The sequence below is a fragment of the Dunckerocampus dactyliophorus genome, chromosome 1 (genome assembly GCF_027744805.1).
Source record: "Dunckerocampus dactyliophorus isolate RoL2022-P2 chromosome 1, RoL_Ddac_1.1, whole genome shotgun sequence".
NCBI classification, from domain to species: Eukaryota; Metazoa; Chordata; class Actinopteri; order Syngnathiformes; family Syngnathidae; genus Dunckerocampus; species Dunckerocampus dactyliophorus.
The window spans coordinates 33,342,238-33,358,943 of NC_072819.1; the positions used below are offsets into that span (position 1 = coordinate 33,342,238).

The window sequence follows — 16,706 nt, forward strand, 5'->3', positions numbered from 1 at the left end:
GTGTTGTTCACATCTGGTCTTTTCCTGTCACAGGTTCGCGTGTAGACAAGATTTATCCACAACTGAAATATGTGCAGGTTGAACATGAATTTCCGACTGTCACATCTGAATGTGCAAACAATGTCAAGTTACAATGAACAATTGCAGTAACATATTTTTTTATTTCATTGATGATTTCATTGGAAAAAACAGAACGTTTTGTTCGAGCCTGTTGATTTTTTTCTACGATGGAGTTATTTGTCACATATCAATAGGTCAACAAACTGCTGTTGGAATTACATTAACAGACCATTGGAAATTTATCAGATGTACTCTACTGCCATCTGGGGTTTGTATGGGGAATTGTGCATACACTGACAGCCGTTAGTTTATGTTTAAAAAAAAAATACACTGTATTATAAAATATTCTAATCCTGCCTATCAAATTCTCAGGGCATTGAATTGATCGCAACCCGGTTGTCTTAGAAGACATCCGAGCAGGCTTCATCAGTTCCTGCTCAACGACGAGGTAGGACAGCTCTAGTATGACTAGATAGGAAAGCGCTAATCTTTCTAACACAGCCTGAACAGTCCAGTTGTGACCGACTCAGTGCCCTGAGAATACAATGACCTGGCTGAATGAGAATATTTCCAGGCATGTACCTAACAAGTGAATTCATCAATGCAGTATTGTTATTTTTCAATAAAAAAGAACATACAATTTTACAATTCTAAGAAATCCATATTATTTGTAGAGAAAACTATTGATTTGACTTTCTATTGACACCACCAAGAGTTAAATATTTTGACTTTTTCCATAGATTTTTTTTAAATATTTCCTGATGCATGCAGGTGAGTTGTATTAAAATGCATACATGTTTGGTGGCTCAGTGTTGAAAGGAAAGCAGAGCACCATCCTCCTCTGGTTTATCAGTGCTTTCCGTCGTCACAGCTAGAAAGACACGAGGAGGATTAGTAATACGGTCCTTTTCACCTCTTAGAAGTATTCAGCTTGAGGAAGCTTGTCTATGATTGTATTACCGTGGTCTTCCTGTGAGATTACAGGTAGCTGTGTTGTTTCACTGCACGTAATGTCCTCGCTCTCTGCAGGTCAAATTAAAAAAAATATATATATCAAGTGAGAAATGAGCTTCCCGTCACAGAACAATATGAATCTGCTCTCTACCTTTTGCTGGAGCATTCAGTTCTGTATCTGTGATGTAATCAACCAATAGACAAGCAGCATCTGCAGGAAAGATAGAGGAACTTAAACACATGGGTGCCGACAACAAGAGGTTGGTTCTAAAAAAGCAATGAAGTGAATCATTGGTAGCTTGTATTTGCAGTATTTGAGGAAATAGCCGTTGGCATTTGTCGCCATACCAACACGATCCTTCAGCTGAGCCATGGTGAGGAACAGCTCGCCCTCCTCCGGCCTCTCTTCATCGTCCTCTGCACGATCAGATACAAAATACACCTGGTCATCTTGTGTGTGTCTGAGATATAGGTGTATCTTTGATGTTCATCAAAATGTTCATCACACCTGTTTTCCTGGTGATTTTTAGAATAATGCAGCCGAAGAAAACGGCAACAATGCCGAAGAAGATACAGCCAGATATAGAAAGAAGCACTCGCCTCTTCAACACTAGAAAAATGAGAAAGTGACAGAATACTTGTAGGTGTACAAAAAAAGCAAAACACATCAAACGTCTTATTGAAAACTTACAAAGGTTCTTTGTCGTGAGAGAATCGCTTTTTGTGGAGTAAGAGGGTCTCCCGGTGCGAATCCCCTGGCAAGTGTATTGACTCTGCTCGGGGTCATTTTGGGGAGTAACTGTGTATTTGTCAGAAGATGAGTTCACAATCCCCTGTCCCTTCATGAACCTGGTTGTTTGCATATTTGTTAGTTTTCATAAAGTCCAGAGAGATCTCCGACGGGCACAACATTAGGCACACATGCACAGTCTAATCAGACCCGGAGTTACACTTGTATTGAAAGCTCTGCATTTACGAAGTGAACAGCACACTGTTGAAGGTTCCGTGAAGACTAAATACATTCCTCTATCCACATTTATACTCCGACATGCTCTAAATTGGAATGGGTTCTTACTATGCACTTGTTGATGAAATAAAGGGGAAAAAAAACATGCCTCGATATGGGGCGGCTGTCTCTCTACACCAGTTGACCTCTCAGACAAAGTCAGTCAAAACTGATCATTGTTCTTTTCATAAAGGCGGAATAATCTCTTATTTTGGATCTCATTAGGATATGCAGGTCTGCCTACCGTACCAACTGAGAAGTGTATATAGATTTACATTACCATGTGTAGTTCCATGTGTCCTTACTGCCTTTGACCTCACACTGGAGCACGAGACTATCAGTGGAAAAGACCTCAGACCAGCCGGTTAAGACTATTATATTTGCTGATGGACGCTCTGCAGAAGCAATATCAGAACTCCATAAATGAAAGGCACAGGTGAATATTCCAAGGGAGATCTAAGCACAACGCACCTTCAACTTGGAGCCTTGAAGCCAGACTTTGCTCCGTCTCGAAGATACCAGTGGTTCTCCCCCTTATTGCTTGACATTGATACGATCCAGTGTTTCTTATCGCCACAGGACTTATGGTGTAGTTATTTCCAGACACAGTAAGTGGAGTGTCATCTTTATACCACCGATACTCCCATCCAGAGGAGACGTTGATGTGACAGCTATAGGAGACTGAGTCTCCAGTGTGCATTAACGTGTAGTCAGGGTCCTGCACCAGAATAATTTGGGGTTTGTAGCCTAATAAAGGGGAAATGATGATTAGATTTGTATTTAACAAGAGCTTTTTTATGTAGATCACACTTTTAAGGGCAACAAAGTATGCATGCATAAACTAACTAAAATGTACATGGTTCTGTCCAGTTCTAAAGGGAATTACATTTTTGAAAGCTATTCCAAAACTCACCATAGACACTGATTGCTACTCCAGAGGAAAGGCTGCTGCTGACAGACCTGCTTTTAAGCTTTCCTGAGCAGCTGTATTGCCCTTGGTGACGGGCTGCAGCAGAGACAATGGACAGAGTAGTTCCATCCGACCCAAAAGACACACTCCCATCTGTTTGGATCACCTGACCGTTTCTTTGCCATGTATACATCCAGTCTGAACTTTTTGTTATTGCACAGCTCAAGGTCACACTCTCAGTGGGGAACACGTCTGCCCATTGAGTGCTGAGTGCCACAGATGGAACAGGAATTTCTTTAAACAAGACAAACATTAGACCCATTAGGCATTTTTATCCAAAGACAAGACATTCATTGGGGTTCCCTTGAAGCTGCTTTCATTGGCCGTACTATAAACTGTCTTACAAATATGAAATAGTAGCATAAGGAAATACTCCACCCTCCTCGGTTCAATATTCACAGCTAAATATATTCATTTCCGTCCCTCCCTGCTCAGTGCCACATCCTGTTTCAACAGAATGAAAACAGCTTCGAAAGGAAGCAAGGTGCACTTTCAAAGCTGTTCCACTCTTTGACTTCCTAAAAGCAGTAAATGGTTTTTAACACTCACTACAGTAGCTCACAAAAGTGTGTTCACGCCTGTGATATTTTCTCACGGGACAATACTATAGAAATGAACCTTTTATATAAGTTAGAGTAGTCAGTGCACAGCTTGTATTGTAGTAAAGAATTTCTATCCACCAATAATATAGCTGGCAACACAAGTGAGTACCCGTCACAGTGAACATGTCCAAATTGTGTCCAAAGTGTCAATATTTAGTGTGAGCACCGTTGTTATGTAACACTGCCGTGACCCACTTGGGCATGGAATTCACCAGAGCTGCACAGGTTGTTACTGGAATCCTCTTCCCCTCCTCCATGACGACATCACAGCTGGTAGATGTTAGGCATCTTGCACTCCCCCACCTTCCTTCCACTTGAGGATGCTACAGGTGATCAATTGAATTCAAGTCTGGAGACATACTTGGTCACTCCATTACCTTCACCTTCAGGTTCCTCAGCAAGGCACTTGTCAACTTGGTGTGTGTTTGGGCTCAGCATGTTGGAAAACTACCATAAGGCCTACTTTCCCAAGGGAGGGGATAATATTCACAGTGCTACTTCACAATGTCACACAGCTCCTCAGTGCTGGAAGCACTCGTGCAGCCTCAGGGCATGACACTACCACCGCCATTCTTAATTGTAGGCAAGACTTATCTTGGTCCTCACATGTGCTGCCAGCTATTTAGACAATGACTGGGTGTTGACTCCTTTTCAGGGGCTAGCAAGTCTATACTATAGAAGCTGATTACACCAAAGTATATCCAAGTTTCCGAGTTATATCCAATTTAGTATTGTCCCTTGAGACGATATACTGTAATGAAAACGGTTGCTAGCTGAAACATGAGAGCTGTACTCACTTTTGTGTCTACTACATAATGTTTCTCTCGATGCAATTCAAAATAACATTTCCTAGCTGATTTTACTCACCAAGAACATCCTGAGTCATCTTGTCACTGATGTAAGTGGATGTTCTTTGGCCTCTGGTGGCCTTGCACCAGTAAGTCCCTCCATCATGAGGACTGAGGCGGTTGATTTGGAGGGTTTTGTCTTGGACAGTAAGCTGCTTTCCATCTTTGTACCACTGGTACTCCCAATCTGTTGCCACATCAACGTTGCAGGTGAATGTGGTGTTTTCTCCAACATACATTGAGTTCAAGACAGGATCCTTGCTCAGTGATGGTTTCGGGGTATTTCCTTAAAAAAAAAGAAAAAGAAAAAAAAAGCTGTTGAAAACAAGCTTGGTATTTTAAGAGGAGTAGTAACACAGCAATTGAATGCCTTAAAGCTCTTTCAAATTATAACTGAAACCAGCAGATTCAACTCAATGCCACACTGATCGACCTTATTTTGATTATTACGCCTCCAATTATCAATCTGAAGGCTTCAGTCAAGATCTGAGTGATCACTGTGCCATAGCATGCATTCACTCAGGCCACCCATGATTGTAACCAAACACTCTCTGAAGACATTTGACATCCAGGCCTTTCTCATCACCTTTATGGATGATGCCTGATCTTATTTTAAAGATTCATTCAGTACTATTATTGACAAAAATGCCCCACTGAAACGATTTCAGAGTAAGAATGGCTACAGTCCCTGGTTCTCCCCTGACCTGGCTGATTTGATCCATCATAAAAACACCTTATGGTGGAGAGCCAGGTCCTCAAAGTCACCTATTGACTGGCTTGCCTTCAGGCAATGCAGAAATAAAACCATCTCTGCAATTAGGTCAGCTAAAATCAACCATTTCAAGGACAAATTTTCATCCTGTGGCACTGACCCCACAAAGTTCTGTCTATGGAAAATAAACTCACTTCCCACCTCCATGAAATTTGGCAACACAATCGTCACTGATAAATCACGCATGGCCTCGCTCCTTTTTGTTCTTTCATCGCAAGCCTTTGCTAACCCCAGTTTCCAACGGTGCTCCATTACCAACCCCTCCTCCGCCCAGTGATGTTGGCTTCTCCCTTCATCTTGTTTCTGCCTCAAACGTTTTGGAGGAACTCATTAAGCTGAATTCAAATAAATCTGGTGGCACAGTTTTAGAAGTAGCAGCTAATATTATTGCTGACTCCATTACATATTTTTTCAACCTGTCTAATCGTCTGTGTGTTTTCCCTTCTGACTGGAAATCTGCCATTTCCTCCCTCTTTTCAAAGGTGGCTCCGCCTCAAACCCCAACTTCTACAGGCCTATATCAATACTGCCCTGCCTGGCCAACGTTTTTGAGAGACGAATTTCCCAACAGTCAACTCACTTCATTCACGTCCATCATATCCTGTCAGATCAGCGGTCAGGATTCGGAACTGGCCACGGATGCATCACTGCTACCCTCAAAGTCCTTGATGACATCATAACCTCCATGGACAATAAACAGGTCTGCATAGCTTTGGTCAATGGAGGCTGATCAAGCCTTGGCAGTTGGTGCAACTAATCCCTGCAGGTGTTGCAAGTTCTGGAGTACTTACGACCTCTTCCTTTAAAAACAGTGTTCAGAACACACTGTGGTACTTTACCCTCGTGAATCAGTTGAACAGCATTGTACTGGAGAAAGTAATTTGTTGCTCCAATTAACAAAGGAAGAGAGACAGGCCATCTTAACACTTAAAAATGTCGGTTTTTCCTCCAGAGAAATTGGTGTGTTCTAAAACTTTTGACCGGTAGTGTACAGTGGGTTTTAATTAGTTTGAATGGATTGAAACTCCAGATGTGCCGCCTGTCTTACAGTGTAGTTCATGTGTATGACAAAACTTCCTAATCCCTATAAATCTCATCGTCCTTACTGTTCTGTTTTGGATTATATGTTTTAGTACGTGTCAGATCTCCCAGCCCATGTGAGGCAGCTGAGCTTTATGCCCCAAATTGGCACTGAATGGCATTGGATGGCACGGCGTAGTTTATGTACATGTACAGAAATTTAAAGAGTACACTTTTCGGGGAAAGGTCTTTGGGATACATGAACAAACATGGTGTTAACATTAGACAAAACATAAGCAGAATGAAAACATAATTTACCATAAACTTGAACAATCGCAGTGTTGCTGAATACGGAGGTGACTTCCCTGAACTCGTGGTGTGCTTTGCAAGCATATTTTCCTTGGAGAGCTTGAGAAGCTGAGGTGATATTGAGAAGAGAGCCTCCTGCGCTCAGATCCAGCGCAGGGTCTTGCAGGAGTGCCTTTTCATTTCTGTGCCAAGTGAATGTCCAGTTCGAGCTGTCCATATCACAAGTTAGCTCTACAGTCTCATTTTCGAACACATCTAACCAGGAAGTCACAAGCTTCAGAGTTGGTGTTGGTGGTTCTGAAATAAAGCACATCATGGGATATGGCATATACTAGTATTGGCTTGTTGGCACAGCGTGACCTAGTTGTGGCAAGTGGTGCTTACCAGAAACCTGCAGGGTTGATGTTTCACTTTGTTCCGTGTAGAAAGGACTTTTTCCTCTTTTGGCTTTGCAGTGGTACCGCCCACTGTCAGATAGTACTAAAGAATCTATTCTATAAGTGTGATTATTGGATTCTTGTATTTCCTTGTCATTATGGAACCACATATAGTCCCAACCAGAAGAGTTGTAAATCATGCACAGGAAGGTGACCGATTCTCCTGGGTACATGTGTTCCAACTTTGGATTCTGGGTCAAAGTTGGATTGGGCTTGTTTGCTAATAAGAAAACATACAAAATCAGCATATTAGTAGTATCTGTTGACTTGACATTCAGCAACAAATAAAAGACATGAAGCTTACCATAGACTTTCAGCTGAAGTGGATCACTGTTGGTGGAATTGCCCTTTACTTTGTGATGACCTTTACACCTATACATTCCAGAGTATGCTTGTGACGCTGCAATGATCGTCAGCACCGCACCGTGCGACAAATTAAAAGACAAATTGGGGTCTGCTTCTTGCACTTGAGTCCCAGATTTGTACCAGGTGAAGCTCCAGTCAGTGCTGTCGTTGATACTACATCGAAGCTGCGCTTTCTCAGAAGGGAAGACTTCCAACCAGGGTGACTGCAAGTACAATGATGGGACAGGAGGCTCTGGAAAAATGTGAAAATACAGTATATAAATTGGACATTGTTCTTTCCATTTCTGCCACTTATTCTGTCATTCTGTCATTGGTGAGCAGGAGCTTATTTCACCGGGAATAGGGCCTGGACTGGTCACCGGTCAATCATATGACATATATAGACAAACGACCATTCATCGACAATTTATTCAATGAACCTAACATGCATGTTTTTGGACTATGGGAGGAAACAGGAGTAAATATGCCGTAAAGCACCGTGTATAAACCGTACCCCCATTTTCAGGCTCACGGCGGGGAAAAAAAATTTTTAGTTCATAAATGCTTGCCAACTCTTTCATCTCAAATCAACATGCGTAAAGGTACTAAGCAATTTCAAAAAAGAAGAATAAAGGAGAAATCTGAACTTCGGCATCTAGATCTTTAATATTATGGCTAAGCATAGAATAATAATAATAATAATAATAATAATAATAATAATAATAATAATAAAGAAATTTGCAATTTTCAGAGATGTTTTGATATCTTTTCTTTCACTGCTTCTCTTTTTCTCTATTATTATTTTATTGCATTGCTTCAGAGTGAATTTGAATAAACTCCAACGTTGTATTGTATTTTACATTTGCAATGTTTTAATGGAAGCTTAGGTTAGCTTCAGTGTATATAGACATCATTTCACTGTGTGAAAATACAGACAGCCGTCAGATAAGTTAGTTGCATACACAAGCATTTTCAGCAACTGTACAGCAGAGGGCGCTAAAGTCAAAGCAACTGTCTGACCCACAGACAGCTATTCTAAAATGGACTTCTCGTCAATTTCTACGTCTGGTCACAGACCTGTCATTGTGTATAAACCGCACCCCGATTTTTTGCTTCTTACCAGTGGAAAAAACGTGTGGTTTATACACGGTGCTTTACAGTAAGCATTGGGAGAACATGCAAACTCCATAAAGGCAGGTCAGAGCCAAAATTGAAACCCAGAAACACTTCGCTGTGCTGTGAGAGTATTCACAGGCATTTTGCTGAGCAAAACACATGTGGCACCGTGCTGCCCAAAATGAACATTATATAATATTTAAATTGTAGAATTAACAGAGGACATTTCACTTAATGTACATTTGTTTAGCCAAGTGTGGCTCAAAAAATAAAATGTAAATACTTGCAATGCTTAAATTATATAAATTATATTTGTGTTCTGTTCCTCTTGAATTTCTCACATAGGCACACATTTCAACTCTATTTTCATATTTTTACTCACCATAGATAGTCTGACTCTCAGTTGACGGTTGACTGGTTGTGAAAATGTCCATGGAGGTGACTGGTGAAGAGGAGATGACAAAACAGCCAAGGTCAGACTATGCTTAACTAATTACTATTACGTGTATACACTGATGGAAAGTACTAAGACAGTGGTCACCAAGATCCCTGGTCTCAGCCGTGAACTTTTGTGGATCTTTGTTAGGGTCGAGCTTGTGGTGTGGGCTCTATGAGCGACCTACAACTCGGCTTGTTAGCTCTGTGTCGTGGGCTAGCGATGGTGGTTGAGGAGAGAGAGACTGGTCAATGAGTTACAATAGTCATCCCTAGCGAGCCACAGATTGAAGATTTTTTTGGAGGTGCACATCTATGGAGTTATATTTGTGCCTTAATTTTGAGGTAGCAAAGGTAGATTTTGAGCCATATTGATGTACAATAACTGCTGTTGTGTGCTAAGGCACATCGCTGTGCTCTGTCACTCTTACTCTCTTTCGCTTGCCACTGAACGCTTGTTGTTGCGGGGCGAGTCGAGTCGGTGTACGTGCGCTGGTACCTCCGGCCAGGTTTTGGGGACTGGGCTCCTGGCTGGAGCTTGCGGGTTGTGTGCCTGGAGAGCGGCGAGGCGTACTGGCATGTTCAGTGGTCAAAATGCGTGCTTGTTGGTCGCTCTCCGGGAGGGGAGGGCACTGATGTAATAATACGTCTTTTTTTTGTAATATTCTCGCTATAGACCGGCAAAGTCCCAAAGATCGACTAGTAGCTCGCGATCGACAGGTTGGTGACCCCTGTACTAAGATATTGTACTTGTAAAATTAATATTACTTTGCTGAAATTTTACTTAAATACCGTATACAAAAGTACAAGTATGTAAAAGTACAGGTTTTAAAATTTTGGTAAATGTAAAAAACCAAGTCTTATGTCTGAGGTGACGTTGGATGTGAGGAGATGACTTCTCCGTAGATTAGAGGACAATTCACAAATAAAATCGAAAGGTAGAGTTTTTTTAAGTTTGTAGATCTTAGAGTTGAGGGTTGGGGTTCAGGTTACGGTTTTGGTGTGAGTGGGGTTAGTGTTATAGTTAGGGTGGGTTTAGGTGAGTGCGGGGGTAGGGAACCTATGGCTCGAGAGCCAGATGTGATTCTTCTGATGACTGCATGTGGCTCACTTTTTAACATTTATTTATTTCATTTTGAGTCGACATTTTAAAGTAAAACATTACAGAAGTCACAGTGTTAAAAAAGATGTTAAAAATATCAAACATTCTCACACATTTTAACATTTTCTACCGCAATGCAGGTGGCTAGAACCAGTGTCAGATGTCCTTACAATACTTTGCGGGTCACTGAGAGTTGAGCTGAATTCTGCACAACAAATCCTTTTGACGAAGACGATGGTGAAAAGGCAGGAAGAAAGATGAGGAGTACGGGCAAAACCATGCAGCACCAGAAGTCGTATTAATGGTAAGAAGTATATTGTTTATTACCGGTTAGCATCAGTATAACAATGTTATTAAAAAGAATAAATTTGCGACTTATTATATTCTAAAATTGCTGAACTTGCTTAAAAATACTTTAAAAATATGATATGGCTCTCATAGAAATACATTTTAAAATATGTGGCTTTCATGGCTCTCTTAACCTAAAAAACCTTAAAAGGTTCCTGACCCCTGGAATAGTGGTCAAGGCTGGGATTAAGGGTCTGGTTAGGGGTGGGGTTAGTTTGTGTTAGGGATAGGGTGTTTGTGTTCGTGTCTCACGTTCTGATTTCAGGAAGCAGTGCCCCTAAGGTGAAAAAAAATGTTTTGTTTAGCTCACCATAGATTGCCTCAGTCACATTTGATGGTGCACTGGTTGGGATAATGTCCTTGAACATGGAGGTGACTGGTGGAGGGGAGATGACAAAATAGATGAGGTCAGAGTATGCTCAGTTAATTATATTACTATATACAATCAGTCATGGAAACTGCTAAGATATTGTACTTGTAGAGATTGTACTTATTTTAATCTATTAATATTCCTTAAAGTGGCAAAGCTCAAAAGAGAACGTTGAAAAAGAGCTCTGGTAACTGGTGCACAGTGATGAGCGAGTATTCTGTACTCGCCACTTGTCTTTGATGTGATGGTGGGCCCTGCAGCCAAACCAGTTGAGAACCAGTTTAACATGACAGGTTTCACTCAGAACAGGCCTTGCCGTGATCGAGTGAACATGCTCAACGTTATATCCACAGGTTGTGTTTGAAAAATAGGCGTGTGGCTGCTGCCAACTGCAGGCTGCACACTGCATCAAACTGGCCTGCATGGTTGTCGTCCAAGAAGGAAGCCTCTTCTAAACATGATGCACAATAAAGCCCGGAAACAGGTTTGCTGAAGACAATCAGATAAAGGATTGGATTACTGGAACCATGTTCTGTGGTCTGATGAGACCAAGACAAGGTCTGTGACCAACTTATTTAATTCAGATAGTGTCAAGCGTGTGTGGCGGCAACCAGGTGAGGAGTACAAGTATGTCTTGCCTACAGTCAAGCATGGTGGTGGGAGTGTCATGGTATGAGGCTGTATGAGTGCTGCCGGCTCTGGGAAGAACAGTGCATTGAGGGAAATACTGTATGAATGCCAACATGTACTGTGACATACTGAAGCAGACCGTGATCAACACTTTGGAAACTGGGCCGCAGGGCAGTATTCTAACATGATAATGACCCCAAACACACCTCTAAGATGACCACTGCCTTGCTAAAGAAGCTGAAGGTAAAAGTGATGGACTGGGCAAGCATGTCTACAGATCTAAGACCTACTGAGCCTCTGTGGGACATCCCCAAATGGAAGGTGGAGGAGCACAAGGTGTCTAACTATTCCAGGGGCAACCTGTGATGTTCTAGTGAACTCCATGCCCAAGAGAGTTTTGGATAATAGTGCTATCCACAATAAATATTCATATTTTGGCCAAATTTGGACTTCACTGTGGGGTATACTCACTTTAGTTGTCAGCGGATTAGACATTAATGGTTGTGTGTTAAGTTATTTTGAGGGGACAGTATATTTACGTTATCAAAGCTGTACACTGACTACTTTACATTGTATCAAAGTGTTGTTTCTTTAGTGTTCTCCCATGAAAAGGTATAATAAAATTATACCAAAAGGAGTCCTTAAACTACCAATCATAAGCCTCGCTGAAGAAAACAAGTGCTCTAAGGTGGGATCAACATCAGTTCATCATAAGAGCTACATATGATGTGCTCCCTTCCCCTAAAAACCTTCACCAGATTTATGGTGAGGACCCAACCTGCGCCCTCTGCCCAAATTCAGCGACTCTCAAACACATCTTGACCAGTCGTAGGACCAGCCTCTCACAAGGCCGCTACACCTGGAGGCACAATTAGGTCCTCTAGAGTCTGGCAGCAGCCCTTGAGAGCAAAAGGAACACCATCAACTCCTTGCCCTTGGGAGCTACCAATTCCATCTCTGTGCCAACATTTGTTTGAGAGGGACAGAAACAGCCTAACCACCTCGCTACCAAGCCAGAAGCTGGACAGCTAGCCATGGCCCGGGATCGGAAGATTCTAGTTGATATTGGCAAGCAACTACTGTTTCCCACAGAGATTACAAGCACCACCTGCTACACAGATATGGCAGCAGAGGCACAACAGCGAGGATGGAAGGCCAAGGTCTATCCAGCTGAAGTAGGATGCAGAGGTTTTGTGGCTTCTTCTACCATCAGGCTTATGAAAGACCTTGGCATTCATGGACAGGCTCTGCGACAGACAATAAGATCAGCCTCTGAAGCGGCCAAAACAAGCAGCCAGTGGCTATGGATCAAGCACAAGGACACTCGCTGGGCTCAAAGCAGAGGGGGGCACACACCTGGGATGCCAGGTGTTGCCGATGAGCTCTCTGGAGGTGTCATGGGCCTATCAGTGGGCCCGTCATCAAAACATCAATGAAGGAGGGTGCCCACCTGACGACCCTAAAGGAGTTTTAAACCCACCCTTTTCCTTCCTGGGGTGGGGCATGGGGGTAAGGAAGGAAGCTGAGTGATGATTCGGTGGGCGGGGTTTATTGGTCCCAGGTCGGGACCTTACTGCCTTGCTCATTGTCATTGCACCCCCCATTGCAGAAATGTAGGGGGTGCCCCAGCGTTTGTGAGGCACTCTAAATCTGTTAACATAAAATTGTTATTTTGTTGGTGGGCACACTGTTCAATTGAAATGACGTGAAGAAAAAGCAGTGCAATCTGCTGAGAGAATGGTGCAGGTCAACACAGGCTGCAAACTGCTCTCTGAAACCTTTCTAGGACTGAAAAATAACTGCAAATGAAATGTTTAATCGCATACTGCCGAACGGCATCTAAAAATCACAACGGAAATGTTAAAAGTCAAGAACAGTAAAATAAACTGCAAACAAACGAGGAAAAACGACAACACCAGGAAGCGTCTGACACATGGCAACAAAGTGTCTTTACGCGTGACTTCCTCAACATTGTGTTTGTTTCTGCATTTTTAAATTGGACACGAGAATCACAGAACCTAGGTTGAAATCTGCATCGAAATTATTTTTCATTGCTTTGTTTTAGGCAAAAAATGAATGGCACGACAATCTTCTTGTAATTCACATCATAAAAACATGTGTCTCACCAGCCAGAGGATCCTGTGCCATACAAACAGCAGCCAAATCTGTCAAAACATACGGTGACAAATGTTGATGGCTACACAACATGCATGAACATGTCTCTTAAAAGACTGTTAAATAAATACATTTGTGTCCAGACTTACACATGACACCAAAGACCTTGAAGAGCCTCATTTTCCATTGAGTGGTACATGAGGCTGTGCTGCCCAGTCAAGTGATTTGTTCAGTCTCATGAGGTTCAGTAAAGGAAACACAGTGTGGGTGTATGAGCAGCAGCTTTCCTCTATCGGTGACATCTGCTTTTCTGTGTGTTCACCAACAGGAAATGAGTTAGTCAACCACAGTCAGATCTCTTTGTCTTCTCAGCATGAATTGTTAGTGCTCAATTTGTTAGTGACATGCAACTAGCATGTTGAGATAAACAGATTGTTTACAAGAGTTGTCTCATATTCAGGTCTAGAGGTTTATACATGGAAACCAAGACAGAGAGGGAAAGAGGAGCACAGAACATCAGATGTAGTTTCTGATGTATATTTATCATTTCTTCTTATATTTTGCTGTCATTTTAATGGTGGTTTGTGTCTTTGGTCCATGATGTGTTCACCACTGAGTGCTTTGCGGGTGCTCGCAATGGTGCGTGGCACGTAGCAATGGCGCTCTTTAAAAGTACATTTTAGAAGCTTTTTGTGATCTGAGAAGAATATACAAATGTCCAAAAATATTTTTAACCAAGCAGACATGCATTTTGCTTTGGAATATTTGAGATTCGTCACGCAATAAATAAGAAAAGCTACTCAACAACGTCCTTACGTTATGCATATGTTTTTTACTGTGCAACCCTTGCTTCCATGACAACCTTTTTACATTTTTGGCCCATTGTGGTGCTAATTTTAAGACAATAGTGATCACGGGAAGCAGAGAATTTGAAAAAGAGGTGTCATCTTATATTCAGCGTATATTCCAGCCAGTAGAACATCGATATAAAAAAATATATACAGTGGTACCTTGGTTAACATCTGCCCCGGTTAGTGCGTTTTTGTTTTTTTTTGTTAACATCCAAAATTTATGCTAAAATTTTGCCTTGGTTTGTGTTTGCACACCTGGTTAACATGCAATATAACATGTGTAAATAACTCTTGTATTTGTGCTTGGTTTGTTTAGGTAGCCATCTTGGATCACATGCCCAAGACGAAATCTTGCTATACTTAGTTCAGACTCTACTACGGCAGCCTGCAAGGCACATATACATGTAAGGTATCTGGAACCAAGTGGACAAACAATGTACAAATAATGTACAATGTATTGAGTAATACGAACACTAATGAATTCAAGAAAGAAGGCGTCGCAAAGTTTGAAGATGGCGTCCGTGTTGTCGATCTCACCAGGATCCATGGGAGGCCCTTATAAATAATGAGTACAATCCTGCAGAATAACGACCTAATCAAGTGAGGTAATGTTGCCAAAAGGAGTAACAGTGTTAACAAAACAGAGACCACAAACCACCAAAGATGTTGAGAAGTTGTTGCTGGTGTGGTTCAACGGCTTGCGGGAACTAGCAGGAGACACTGTTTCAGAGGCGAGGTTGCGAAAATGTAAAAACAAAAAGAACAGGCATACACAGCATCGTTAAGCATGGCGAGTTTGCAAATGCAGACAAACGTGCCTCCAAACTCCTCCATCCCTCCCCTCCAGCCCTCCCTTTGTGGTTGTTGTTTGCCAAGGATGTCCACGACAGGTAAAATGATGTTAAATGTTCATTTCTCCATTTGATGTCATGTTTGTGGCATTATTTTTTCCATCCATCCATGTTCTGTGCCGCTTATCCTGCATAGTTTTTTTTTTTAATGTAAAAATGTGCATGTTAAAAAGTTATTAACAGACTTCTCTGCATAGATTGTTTGTGCCACATGAGTGCAGGAACAGTTTGAAAAAAATCATAATCTCCTCTCCCTCCCTCTTTGCAAAACTAGATAAAAGTGATGTTAAATGTTGTCCATTTATTTGGCATTTGTAATAACTTTTTGCAGCATTGCATTTTTTTGCATGTTAAACTGTAATTATTGTCTATAAAATGTATTCTGTGTTCAAATTTGTGGGTGTTTGGAGCGGATTAATTGGATTTACATTATTTTCTATGGGAAAACTTGCCTTGGTTAGAATCTGCTTTGGTTGGACCTTCTGGTATGGATTAATGACACTAACCAAGGCACCACTGTACAGTATTCAGTCTTCTCACAGTATTGAATTTCATCTCAACAGTGTTCATCATCTGCATACTGTCTTGTCATCATTTGAGGAAGCTGTTTCCCACTAACCAATAACTTGTGAATATAAACCACAATGACATGGACTGTAAAAAGGCTCAGACAGAAAAGTTGCTTAGCTCTCGCAAATAGTTATGTATTGGATATTCGAACTCTAAATAATAATAATATTATTATTGTAAATATTCTGTACTGTATAAATGCACGTACGTAAAAATAAAATTTGTGTGTGTCGAGGCGTGATTATGTCAGAAAAAAAGACTGGCGAGGTAAAGGATGATTTTAAGGCTCTCACCACAAGATGTCAGTATAACATTCACTTCCATCAAACTAAAAAAAAACAACCTGGGATTAAATACCTGACACAAATTTCCTCAAAATGTTGGTTTTGAAGGATGAAATTATGCATACACCCGAGGTAATGCTGAAAGCTACGGAGTTAGATTTGGAAAAGCCACGCAATGAAAAAGCAGTGAAGGAAGGTGAAGTCGTAAGATGCAATCTTCTTTTTTTACCACTCGATGTCGCTGAAATCCACACTCACAGGCACGTCTTTGTCTTCATAGTTAAATCCGGTATAAACGTCTCCAAATAGGTCAGGATACGTAGTTGTACTTTTATTGTTGCCCTGAGTCCGTCAATATCTTTCAGAGTTTAAACGACTAGTGAGTGATTTTTGATTATGTTTATCAAGCCAAATCACTCGTTTCCGGGTCGAGTGCCTTAGAGTTGATAGTCAATGACGTAAAAGGGCGCTTTAAGGACGACCAATCAGATAGCAGCATGTCCTCCACCCGACAAATGCCAATTGGAATACATCCAATCGTGTCTCGGGACAAGCGTCTCACAGCCTTATTAATTGTGAATTTCTCTTGGAGATCAATAAAGTATCTGTTTTCAAATGCAAACACTCAACAAGAATAAAACCTGTTGCGTTGTGGAGAGCACATACTGGGCTTGAACAGTTAATTCATCAACAAGGTTACCATATCTTCAC

General features: G+C 41.5%; 2 protein-coding genes across 5 annotated transcripts in view; one reads left to right on the forward strand and one right to left on the reverse strand.

Annotated features, from left to right (window-relative positions):
* The window catches only part of apobec2b (apolipoprotein B mRNA editing enzyme, catalytic polypeptide-like 2b), a 10,300-nt gene extending 1,419 nt beyond the window's left edge, over positions 1-8,881 (forward strand). The window contains exons 4-5 of one of the 2 annotated variants that reach the window (XR_008572695.1): positions 5,695-5,912; positions 8,827-8,881. The gene's annotated coding sequence lies outside the window, so the exon portion shown is untranslated. Of the gene's footprint in view, positions 1-33; positions 719-5,694; positions 5,913-8,826 lie in introns of those variants that run through there. The other variant, XM_054789682.1, reaches the window with a different exon arrangement.
* The window catches only part of LOC129187074 (B-cell receptor CD22), a 20,044-nt gene extending 3,665 nt beyond the window's left edge, over positions 1-16,379 (reverse strand). The window contains exons 1-18 of one of the 3 annotated variants that reach the window (XM_054786007.1): positions 16,225-16,360; positions 13,589-13,749; positions 13,451-13,489; positions 10,635-10,700; positions 8,822-8,881; positions 7,283-7,576; positions 6,926-7,198; positions 6,551-6,838; positions 4,460-4,726; positions 2,934-3,224; positions 2,492-2,767; positions 2,301-2,415; positions 1,706-1,863; positions 1,523-1,624; positions 1,363-1,431; positions 1,166-1,225; positions 1,021-1,083; positions 855-931 (exon numbers count right to left, since the gene is read on the reverse strand). In XM_054786007.1, coding sequence (XP_054641982.1) covers positions 867-931; positions 1,021-1,083; positions 1,166-1,225; positions 1,363-1,431; positions 1,523-1,624; positions 1,706-1,863; positions 2,301-2,415; positions 2,492-2,767; positions 2,934-3,224; positions 4,460-4,726; positions 6,551-6,838; positions 6,926-7,198; positions 7,283-7,576; positions 8,822-8,881; positions 10,635-10,700; positions 13,451-13,489; positions 13,589-13,619 — 2,517 coding nt within the window. In that variant the 5' untranslated portion in view covers positions 13,620-13,749; positions 16,225-16,360 and the 3' untranslated portion in view covers positions 855-866. Of the gene's footprint in view, positions 1-854; positions 932-1,020; positions 1,084-1,165; positions 1,226-1,362; positions 1,432-1,522; positions 1,625-1,705; positions 1,864-2,300; positions 2,416-2,491; positions 2,768-2,933; positions 3,225-4,459; positions 4,727-6,550; positions 6,839-6,925; positions 7,199-7,282; positions 7,577-8,821; positions 8,882-10,634; positions 10,701-13,450; positions 13,490-13,588; positions 13,750-16,224 lie in introns of all 3 variants that reach the window. The other 2 variants (XM_054786062.1, XM_054786143.1) reach the window with 2 other exon arrangements.
* Between the last annotated feature and the right edge of the window lie 327 nt (positions 16,380-16,706).